This window comes from Diadema setosum, chromosome 5 (assembly GCF_964275005.1).
Source record: "Diadema setosum chromosome 5, eeDiaSeto1, whole genome shotgun sequence".
In the NCBI taxonomy this organism is placed as follows: domain Eukaryota; kingdom Metazoa; phylum Echinodermata; class Echinoidea; order Diadematoida; family Diadematidae; genus Diadema; species Diadema setosum.
In genome coordinates, this window is record NC_092689.1 from 35,375,850 (window position 1) to 35,388,141 (window position 12,292).

Sequence of the window (12,292 nt, forward strand, 5' to 3'; positions counted from 1 at the left end):
CATTTCACCAATGGGATTTTAGTTTCTTGTGGACATCACTTCCCAGGATCAGATTAAACCAATGAAATAGTTGTAGGAAGAAAAAATGTGAATAGTTAATTAGGCATAAAAGACCATGTTTGAGCTGAGAGGAGAGAGTGGCAAACAAAACTCGATTGAGCTCCTACACATTATGTAGAGAGGCAATTAAAAGCTGCATAGTATTTTTGGAACTTTGAGAGTTGTTTGGAGCTTGAGGAGACAGGAGCAGACTTTTGGTTGGAGACCACTGACATATAGTTTGGAAACCCCCTTCCTTCACACATCATGTCCTCTCCAAACTAATAATTAACATGCACTGACACTGCAGACCTCGCTGACATAGAGCTGTGAGCATGATCACGATGGTTTTGATCGGACTGTCCACACGATTTAATTCGGCTCGCCCAAAGTCAGAGTGTAATAAACTTGAGCGACAACTGGTTGATTGGCATCGTGGTCATGATGGTCGGAGCATCCCATCCGACTGGGGCAAAGTAAACTGACAGCGACTGTATTGATGCTGGACTCCCCACGCCCTTGGTGACGAGTTTGTGGTAGAGGCAGATCACCCATTGGACACCCCAGCTCATCGACGACGAGATCGATATGCGGAGGTCTTTATGCGTCGACCAAACAGACGTTGAGCTAAGTGACCATGCACACCCCAACTAATTTCATTTTCCCAACTAACCAAACCCCTTCCCCTCCCATAGAGTAGAATGGTCGTAAAGGGTCTCCGGTTAATGAGTATAAAGAGACGAGTGCTAGAGAGAGGTCCAGTTACATTATGTATTATTGATTAGTGTTGCAAGGGTGACAAAATGTCGGTCCATTGATATTTGCAGAAAATGTGTCACGAGCTGTAAAAAGAAATTGTTTGTGGGCCATTCATTATTTCAGGCCTACGGGTAGGCCAGTGAATAAACAATATGCTGTTAGAAGCATAAGAGTAACTATATAAATAATTGTATACCCTTGTTTATATTTTTGTCCTGGCCATTGTGGAGAAATTTTAGGTCCCTTCAAAACTTTAGTATTGTAAATTTGATGGTGATTGGTGTCTCCGTGATTACCTAACCCCTGACCAGTACAGAGAGAAGCTAACAGACCAGACCAACATTTACAACATTGGTCGCCCCTTGAGACAATTTGGGGTTTGGGGGTTAGCTATATATGTACTATAGTCTGTTTTCATTGATATCACTCTGTTCTGGGCCCTGTTGCATAAAAGCCTTAACCAGAGTTTTTTCATGGTTAAATCCAGAAACTCTGGTTAAGAATTTTTAACCAGAGTTTTTCTATTGCATAAAGCTTAACCATAGTTTTTTCTCAGGTTAATGTTCAAGAAACTCAGGTTATTTAACCTTAGCTGTCTGACCAAAGGTTAAATATAAATTTCTCTGGTTAGCCCCATTTAGACTCGGCAGAGCTACCAAGGCTGCCATTCTGGAAACAATTTAGCTGGGAAGATTTCGGTGCAGGAGTCAGAAACGCAGTACAACAGCTAGTGTACACTCTACTAGATCTAGGCCTAACAGTTAGATCTAGTTCTCTAATTATAAATTAGTTCTATCTATCGTAGGTCCCTATCACGAGGCTTTATCAATGTAGGCCTTCTAATCAATCTAACGTTAGATTCAGCTAGGTTCTTACTTCCTAAATCCTAGAATGCTAGACTAGTTAGAATCTACTCATTAGACACTTTAGTTTTAGACGTATACTAACAGTTAGAACTAGATCTAACATTAGACTCTAGAACAATCTAGTTCTAAATTCTAGAAGGTCTGACTTTAGAGCCCTAGATACGTAAATGAAGGTAGCACCAAAGAGGTAGATTCAATAGTATTAACGTTATTAGAGGTAGACCTAGGCCTACTGCAAGTAGCTGTAACATAACCGTTGGGTACAAACTGCGACCAGCCCGAAAGAAGCTAACGTTACAGTATCTGTGTGAAGAAGCGCCCGGGGTTAGATGTAGCCGAACAGTTGAGTTAGATCTAGCCTACAATAGTACATACAGGTACTTACTGTGCCTAGGGATGTGTAGGGTGTTTGCACTTTCGTATCCATGTTGATAGCTCAGCTTCCATAATGTCGTATTGCACCAGAATCACAGATAAATCCCTATAACTCATAACTTATTTCCGAAAACAGATTGGCTATCGGGAAGCTTGTAGCAGGCTCACTAGCGGACATCACATACCGCTACTCATACTAACTCATAAGAGATTTTTCTCCTCCCCAAAATCTCTTTGTACTAACTGCATGTTACATGTTTGTGTGGCAGCGACAGCATACAACGCGATACTGTCATGTACAGTACATTGTACATTTAGACAGCGCGTAGCAGTGATTGCTAGCTGCGCGCGGAGCGTAAAACTGAGAAAATCACTAGCACTTCCGCATTTTATCCTCGTCCAAGTTGCCTCCACAACCATCAATGTTCAGCTCAATGATGGAGCCACCTTGTGAAAACAAGACTGATAAATAAATAGATAAACAAATAAATTTCACAGACACACCTTCCTCTGAATTAAGGGAGTCACTGAAGAAACCTCACACATAGGGCTCTCTATCATAATATGTTTTTAAATGCAGGTCACAGGTGGGTGGTCAGGGCAACGACACATACTGCCCGAGACAAGATACACTTCCAACGAGTGTGGAAGTGTCAACTACAGAGGACGCAGCAGTCCCACCATCAACAGGAATCCTGCCCTCTGCAGCAATGCCTGGAGCAGGCCTGCCTCATGCAGAAATAATAAGAAGGTGAGACGTGAGCACTACACAAAAGCCAGTAGTATTAATGGCTGGGAGCCTGGAAAATTGATTACAGCATGGCTTGAAGTGAATGGCAGCATGTTTCAGATTGGCTGGAATTGGGTTAGAATTACTTGTCTGCAATTGGCAAGGTTTTTGAACTCACTGCTGGTACCTGGCAAACTTAGTCACAGTATGTGGTTTTTTAGCCCTCCATCATACCTGCCAATTTTCATATCATCATGATGGTTTATAGCACCAATTTTAGGTCTGATCAAATTATTTTATTTCATTACGCTCTTCTTAATATTCTTTTGGGCCACTAAATATCATTATCGGGCGGTGAATGATCTCAAAAGCTCACTTGAGTCTTTGGTTCAGGTGAGCTAAAAAACAAAATGCAAGTTTATTTCATCAACAGCAAAACAATGTCCAGACTTAACACACAATGAAATTTGTTATTCATGCAGTAAAAATAATGTGCCTCATAAATGTTGCTGTCAAACTGTTCCATGATAGCAATGCTCCATATATCCATGTTCCAATCATGTGGTAGCTGCTTATTTACCCCAATGGCAATTAACATCAATGCAAACAATGAAGGAGACATATTTCAGAATTTTTGTACTATTGTATATTTTCAAGACACACCTGTTATGAATTGAGGGGAGTCAAGGAAGAAACCACACCCATAACGCTCTCTCTCAAATGTGACTACAGCAAACAATGCCAGATCGGGAGGCGCAATACACTTCCAATAAGTGTAGAAGTGTCTAGTACGGAAGACGCAGCAGTCCCAGCACCATCAACAGGAATCCTGCCCTCTGCAGCAATGCCTGGAACAGGCCTGCCTCACGCAAAAATATAGGTCCACATTGTCTTCTTGACAGGCCACCAGTGACACCTGCCATCAAAAAGAAAGAAAAAAAAAAACCTCCTAAGGCAATACAAGAAAACAAATACCACTGTTCCTTGCCTTGCACTCTTTTTAACTGTCCAAATTTCAATCAAGTTCATTTTACAACTTTTTTGCACAATTATTGTGTCAAACAGGCCAACAAACAGCTGCTACTTAAAAAAAAAAAATACTCTAAATAATCTCCCTGGAGAAAGGAACTGTATATAGCATTGTAAAGATAAGTTCAGTCAGCTTTTCTCTGTGTGGTATATCATGGTTTTATTTCTTGTTAATGTTCCTTTAATGTTTGTACATGTGTATTCATGCTTCCCATTAGTTGGTCACAGATTACTGATAATGTGGCAGTTGAAACACCAGCTGAATTACAAACCGGTCTGAAACCCAGCTATAGACACAAGTGCCTCGGGGGTGGACAACAAAGCTTTGTATTCTTAATATACAATTCTCTTCAATTTTAAAGACTAGAGTATATATGGGCAAGTCCAAGATATCGCGCACCTTACGTATGGGACATTCAGAGATTTCAAACCTCTGAAAAGTAATGAAGGAGCACTTGGATTTTATTGTTTATCATCAGGAGGACTGGTATCCTTGAGAAGAATATTGTGTTTAAGTTTGGTGTCATTTGACCTTGGGTTGATTATTTTATTAAGAAAAATATGCCAACTTACGTATGGGACCAGAGAAAAACTGGATTTTTCAAAATAAAGTTTGAACTGAAAATTCTCTGAAAGTACCTTACTGATCAAGTTCTGTTTGGAAGTGAAGAAAGGTACAATACTGAAGTATCTTTCAGCAAAGTTTCACTGCAAAAGAATAAAGCATATTTTCATGAAGTTGGTTTAATTAACGAAAGTACACCTTACGTATGGGACATGGCTCAACTTACGTATGGGACATTTGTCTTTAGTGCACAAATGCATTCATGGGAATGACTTTAAATTTCCCCATAGTGTCATATTTAGTTCCACAAATCATGCTACAACATGTAACAAATGAAATAGACTTCTAAGTGGGTACTTTCCCGGTTCAGGTACCCAGCAAAAGCTAAAATAAAACAAATAAAAGTAATTATCAATTTACAATTAAATGTCTTAGTTTGGATTCCGTCATGCATTAACACTGTCCTCATGATGTCTACACATGCAGATATAGTATACTGACACTCTATTTCTAGCCCATTTGTAATTACTCTAGTCAATATTTTTTCATCAAATGAAAAAAAAAAATGAGCAAATTCTAGCTTGTGACCTTGATATAGCATACGTGTACATGTACAATAACTAATTTGTAGTCTTGATAATTTCAACTTTAGAATCAAATGTCATGTACAATGTATTTGCAGATACAGTTTGAAGTGGGTACTTTCAGTAGCTCTAGGCTTACCTTGCAAGTTGTCTAAGTTTTTATAAAGCTTTATAATTGTTTGAAATGCAGCACAAAACACAACAACAAGAGTACTTCATTTTGCTCTGTAATCATCATGTTTTGCCATGTGAATTTTAGCTGAACTGCAATATCAATCAAATTTTAATGAAAGTTTTAGATTTTAAGGAGATAGAAGAATGTATGTACCAATGCTGTTTCTGTTTTTTTTTTTCAAATTGCTTGGCTTCGTGTCTATGAAACCAAAGACGACAAAATTTGTGCTACTTTGTACATACATACATGCTTGTGTAGTGATACAGGAAAGATTATCATTTGCACATTCAAATCTAGATTTGAAACACTTAAGTAACTCACTGATCTGCAAATTACAATTTTGAATAAATTCTAATAACCTCATTTGATCATACACTACCAGATTGCAGTGTATGTTGATAATTGTGTAGATGTGGGGTACAAAGTAAGTATGAGTTGATGAAGGTGTCTCAGAGCACATCTGTCTCTTCAAACACAAAATAGAAAAGAAAATTGAATTTCCTATTTGTTTGTGTAATTTGTGTTTTTAGCACTCCAACCACAGAACCAGTATTGATATTGTGGTTTATAGCAAATGTAAACTATAGTCTTCATTTTACAGGATTTTCAGAAATCATGTTCATGACCTTGATAAGTCATGACATATTCTGAGGGTGAACAGTTGAAATATTACAATCATATCAAAATAAAAAGTACAAGTGTACTCTCATAGGGTTTTTCCTTTGCTATCAACTCAAGTAATGACAAAGTTACCTGCTCACACCTTAAGTGATTTTTCTTTTCAGTAAGACCTATAATGTTGTCATTGATGCGCGCCATAAGCACAATTGTTTTGATTTCGCTTTTGAGGCTGTACAACCTGTGGTACATGCTGAACAGTGTACTGCACCTAAAATGACACTCAGAGAATCCCATTCTTGGACAAAGTCATTTTGTAGAGAGGTAAAGTTGAAAATGATAACTGAATTAAGAAAATGTCCAATATCAAAATGTTAACGGGGAATGTTAATTCAAGACCAGCTGCACAGCCTGTAATGAAAATAAGAAATTACAAGTATAAATGAATATTCTTTATTTTCCTTTCTTAATCATAGAATGACTCAATAATGCTGTTCTTACACTCTCCCTGAGGTCATCTGAGTAGGAGAGGCAGATATATAGACATATTCTTCAGAGTAGGTGCAAAGATAACCATTAACCAAACAAATGTAAGGACATATAGCATCCATGTCAAAAGGCGGTTTTCCCATTCACTTTGCATGTAATGTCCCATACGTAAGGCATTTGTCCCATACGTAAGCAAACTTTAATTAGTTATAAGATGAAGGACTAATTAAATTTCCTCATTTAGTTTGCTAATCTGGAGTTGAAATGAATAAATTAGAACTTCCTAAAGTATGATTGGTCAATGTTACAAATCTTCAGAAAAAACTTAAAAAAACATACTCAAATCCTTACGTATGGGACACTATGTTCTGGGAAAGTGCATAATTTGCATAATTAATGTGCTGACCTTGTCTTACCAATTGCAGATTATACTAACTCATACAGGGGTCATGTCCATAAAGGAACTAGGTCAAGGACAAATTCAACTGATTTTAGATGAATATTTATAATTTGTCCCATACGTAAGGTTTGTTTTTGATTTATGCAAATCAAGGCCATATTTCTTGCATAAATTTGCATAATTCAATATTTTCTTTGCTGGAAACATATGATTTAACTCTTTGGCTACAAGATGATATCAATAACTTTTTGATAAAATCAAGATGAATTTTGAGCATCTGAGGGGACATTATCTTGGACTTGCCCATATACAAATATGCATGTCGATTGTCCTATGCACACACACACACACACACAAAACAAAAAACAAACTGCCAGCTGACAACACATACTGGCCACTTTCTTCTACATTGTAGATTACTGCATTTCTCATTATGACTGCCCGACTTTTAGGAAATGCATTAATTGAGAAAGTCTAGTGGAGAAAGTCTAGTGGTGTTCTACCGGTATACCATCCATTTCCCAAGAATGATTCACTGTAATTCCAGTTACCAGTGCTTGCACATGATATATGGAATGTCAACCAAACAATTGTAATGATGCACTGAAATGAATGAATGGTGTGCTCTTTGACAGATTCCATTCCAAATGGTGCTCCTTTGTTTTTTCATCAGTGCTACAGCTCAATCATTCAGGATCTGTAACAACACTGCAATAGGTTTCAGATCAGTATTCATTTGATGCAAAAGAAAACCATTCATATCATAATCTACTTACATATTTATTGTAAACTTTTGTATCACTTTTAAAAAAACCAAAATGAATGAAATGAAATGTATTCATTTATTCACTGGTGTTTTGGAGAGGGTGTTACAGTTCAGGAATTAGCTTGTAGATCATCTGTTGACAGCTTCAATGGGCAACATTAGGGAGCTTTAAAATTTTCGAGAACGGGGGACGTTCAGAGGAAAACAACATGTTCTGAGCATGCGCAGAAACGCGCATCAAGTCGATCTATTTATAGCTTGCGTCGTCTGAGTTTTTCACTACACGTTCTTGGCTATTTCTACGTCCGCTCAGTTCACGGCGTAGAGAGCTACTTCATGCACCGATCTTATGGGGGCGCTATTTTATTTTTCATACCTTGCGTCTCAGCATTAATCTAAAGCTACTTTTCAGCATGACGCTGGGAAGAGAAGAACGTCCAGCTCCAACGGCTGTCTCAAACGTCCGTGCCGCAAATTTTTAAGCTCCCTATTATAATAACTCCCCCCCCCCCCCCCCCCCCCCCCCCGAGGTTAGACCAAGGCATATTTTCCCCACGATAGGAGTTGTCTATAGCATCAAGTGGGTTTCTCAAGGCCCTTTGAGAGTACCACCTTAAGTCTGAATTGTCTGTAGAAGCTATTTCATGGTCCAGCTTTTGTATATATCAGTGTAGTTCATTCTTGGTAGTCTGCAATTTTCAATTTGCTTTAAATGTATTCACCTATGTCCATCGTTTCACTGCTGTACACCTCTTTTCTTATATATATTATCCATGTTACACCATCTACATTCACTGTTTAGTATTATTCTTACTTTTAAATCTTTTTTTTTCCCAGCACTGTACCCTGGGTTACCAAAAAATGTGTTAAAATAATTTTTAGTATTATCATGCACAAGTACAGTGCGTACAGTACAGGAACTACATGTACTAATGGGAATGAGTGATAGTGACAACGGGGCAAGTTCTGGGATTATCTAATGATTGTGTAATAAATGTAACTGAAAAAAAAATAATAAATAATGAGATATGAAGCTCGTCACTGAAGACGAGTTGGTGATATGCTGGGGGTCATCATATATCGGTCACACGTGATCGGCTACAAAACTGATGTGATATATCCTCTTTACCAATGTAGCTTTATTGAGATACGTTCGTGAAGTCCAGTTCTTTGTACGAATTTCAGATCAAATTTTTTCTGTAATGCAAACCAAATGGAAATTCCGAGCGGTGTGTCTGCTTGCGTAAATCGATGTACATGTTGTATGAATACAGTGTATTTACCAGAGGGTCTTTGACCATAAACAAATTGAAACATGCCAATAATGTCCTTTAAATCATCTTGATTTTAACATTGGCCTTTTCAAATATGAACTTTGACCCTTATTTGCCTAACCAAGATGGCTATGTATAATTCTGTTTTCATTGTATAGTACCGGTATGAACAGTTTGGAGAGCTCTTATACAGCTACAAGCCTGCAAAAATTTTGCAGCGGTCGAATTAAATGCTGCCTCCAATACAAAACTAATGGAAATCGCCTGTGTGTGCGTTTACAATTAATGTACAAGACAATGTGATTTATACCTGCACAAAAGAGTCGGTACCTCCAGTGAAAATAAAAGTATAAAAGAAAAACTATTTTTTCTGCATCCTGTGGTGTTCTGAACTGCGCTGGTCCCCAAACTTACTTTTCTGGCGACAGAGACAACGCCTTTAATCATGCAGCTATTATACATCTCCATGATCGAACCAAGCACGTGACGTAGAACATTATGGGAAACACAGGCTGCGTTTATCAACTTTTCCCCTGTTTAAAAAGACTTTCGAAAGCCCTTTCCATAGCCCTTTCCATAGCCCTTTCGAAAGCGCTGTCCACTCCCTGTACTATTAATGTGCCGCTTGTTTTCATCGGCTGCGTTTATCAACTTTCCCCTGTTTAAACGGCTTTCGATAGCCCTTTCGAAAGCCCTTTCGAGAGCCCTTTCCAAAGCCCTGACTGCCTGTACTATTAATGTGCAGCTTGTTTTCTAAGAAGGGACGGCGAAAAAGGCAATTACCATCATAAAGACATATCTTCCTTTGAGAGTGATGAGTCATGATACAATGCCACATGAATCAATTGTCTTCCTATCTGTGAGGCCAGCTCCAGTTTAGCACATACCGTACTTCAAATATTTCTGAGTGGCGGCATGAGACATGGGATCAAAGGGAATGAGACTGTTGTTACTCTATTTCTCAAACCTTGTTGGTGAAAGAAATACCTCCTTGTTCCAAGCATATGCGTGCATTACACACAGCTGTATGTATACGCCTGTGTACACGTACTCGTGTGCACTTTACGTGGCACGCGGTCTTTTCAGAAACCGGAAACGCATGGTTGCGTAACTGCAGTATCCGGGCGACCTAAAGGGCTTTCAAAACAGCTTTGCATTTATCAACTTCGAAAGGCTTTTACAAACAGGTTTCTGATAACCTGTTTAGGAAATCTGTTTGGATCGTCACAAATTTGGGGCTTTCGAAAAGGCTTTCCTAAAGGGCTTTCAAAACAGCTTTGCGTTTATCTACTCGTAAAAAATTCCTTGAAAGCTGTTTGGATAACCTGTTTCTGCCCAGAAAGGGAGTTGATAAACGCACTCTTTTGTAAAAGGCTTTCCTAAAGGGCTTTCAAAACAGCTTTGCGTTTATCAACTCGTAAAAATTCCTTGAAAGCTTGTTTGGATAACCTGTTTCTGCCGAGAGAAAGGGAGTTGATAAACGCAGCCACAGCCCGAAAGCGTTAACCGTGTATATATAAGGAGTGCCCCGGGGTTAGTAGAACGAATATACGTAAAATATAAATCATAATACGGTCGCCCATGATCAACACATCTTCAAAGGGGACAGTAAGAAGTTGAAAAAGTACCAAGTGTTGTCTCATTAATTCAAAAGCAATGATACCCTTAAAAGTTACATAGGCATACCATAATTTTGCCTCTGAAATAAATGGTAGGCCTACCGGGTAATTAGCACTCAAGTCATGGACAAGTGATTGCATCGTGTGTTAATTACTTCCCCTTTATAAGCTACCGGTACCAGTGAAATGTGTCACAACAAATATTGTGGAATACAATCACCATTGGTTGTATGAAGAAGATCAATTTGAACACTTAATGGCACGTGTTACTGCATAACTCAGGGTGATTCCAGCATAGGCCTACTCTGCTCTATACTGCCCCAGATGCCAATTTTTAATACACAAGTCCACAACACCTACGGCTACTAGTGAAACAGCCATGACGAAAATAGAGGCTTGGCCTTTTCCATGGCAGAACCCCTTCATACACACTACACTCGGCAGGGTGTGGCACTAATGGGTGCTGTTCATTATTCCGAAGGTTCGTTTATTCCGAAGGTTTGTTAATCCGAAACACACAAATTCCCTATACCTAACGGTTAGAGGTTCATTAATGCGAAAATCAAAAAGGGTTCGTTAACCCGTTGAGGACGGTTTGATTTTGATTTTTCTATTTCCCATAGACACCTGCCCGAGTATACTCTGGACTCGTCCTAAACGGGTTAATACGAACATTTGTGGCGGTTATTCCGAAGGTTTCGTTATTCCGAAGATTTGTCAATCCGAAAATGAAATTCGGAAATAACGACCTTCGGAATAACGAATCTTCGGACTGAAGAGCCTTCGGAAAAACGAACCTTCGGAATAACGAGTTGTAACCGGCACTAATATCCTCTTTACAGCAAAGCCCCATACCTTTCCTGTTCTGTCTAACCGTCACAACTCCGTTATTGGGTCGAACGATCAACATTAAAGGTGTGTACAGTATCTGGTGAAGGTGAGGATTTAGCTTTTAACATTTTGAGAGATATTCAAACACTCTAGTCTATAGTATGAGATGTCAAAGAGCATGCAGTTCTAAGGGGTATCAAAAGTTTATTTGATGAAAGTCGGTTTCAAAATGGCTGAGATATCCAAAAACAAGGTGAAACAAAGAGATCCTAATAAAGTTGGGGCATGTCGCCTTTTTATCATTAAACGTTAGCACCTTTTTGGATATCTCGGCCACTTTGGAAAACCAATTTTCATCACATAACGTTGAATCCTTCTGAAATTACATGCTCTTTCATATTTCATAAAAGGCTTTTCATTATCTCAGTTAGGAATGTTCAAAACCTGAATCCCTACCTCAACCAGTACTGTAAAGTTTACAGTCCTGTTAACCTGCAATTTCAAAGAGATGAGCGAGACGCTACAGAATCTAACAAACAGTAACACGGTTACATCTGGCACAGAGTTAACTATAATTCCCATTCCCATCCTACTCAAGTCAGGTTATGTAACACGTTAAATGTACACATACCACACTATCCTGTCACAAGGCATGTTCAGACCAGGGAGGTGGAAGAAAGATCCACCTCCCCTGTTCAGACGTATTTCTAGTCAGAGTGAAATCTTATGGCACAGCAATTGAAATTCCAATTGATACTTTACTTACCACGACCCTGTGTCCACACGACGCGGTCATGGGAGAAAAATTCGCGGGGATATCAACGTGGACATGCTGGTGGCCGTGGGTGGAGGGTCGATGTAACTTCCGGAAGTGGCAGCGCCGCCCGCGCACATCGACCATGATTATGATTGTTTTGGTTTTTTTTTGGGTTTTTGGTTTTTTTTCACCAGCGGCATTTGTCTTCTTCATTCTTATGTGTTGCTTGAAGGTTTACATGGCCAATGAGGGAGAAAGATTTGCGGTGACACCGTGATATTACATTGTATAAAGTTCTTAACCGGATCGTTGTTTGGCAGATGAAGAGCCTAAAAGAGGAGAATGGAAGAGGGAAGCTTGGCAGAAGAATTAAGAGCCTAAAAAGGGGAGAATTGAAGAGGGAAGCTGAAGCGACA

The 12,292-nt window shown here is 39.0% G+C and overlaps 1 protein-coding gene across 1 annotated transcript in view; it reads right to left on the bottom strand.

Moving 5' to 3' along the window:
• Positions 1–12,020, bottom strand: part of LOC140228877 (trypsin-2-like) — a 33,065-nt gene extending 21,045 nt beyond the window's left edge. Inside the window, exon 1 of the mRNA XM_072309146.1 lies at positions 11,886–12,020. Coding sequence (XP_072165247.1) covers positions 11,886–12,020 — 135 coding nt within the window. The remainder of the gene's footprint in view (positions 1–11,885) is intronic.
• Positions 12,021–12,292: the final 272 nt, after the last annotated feature.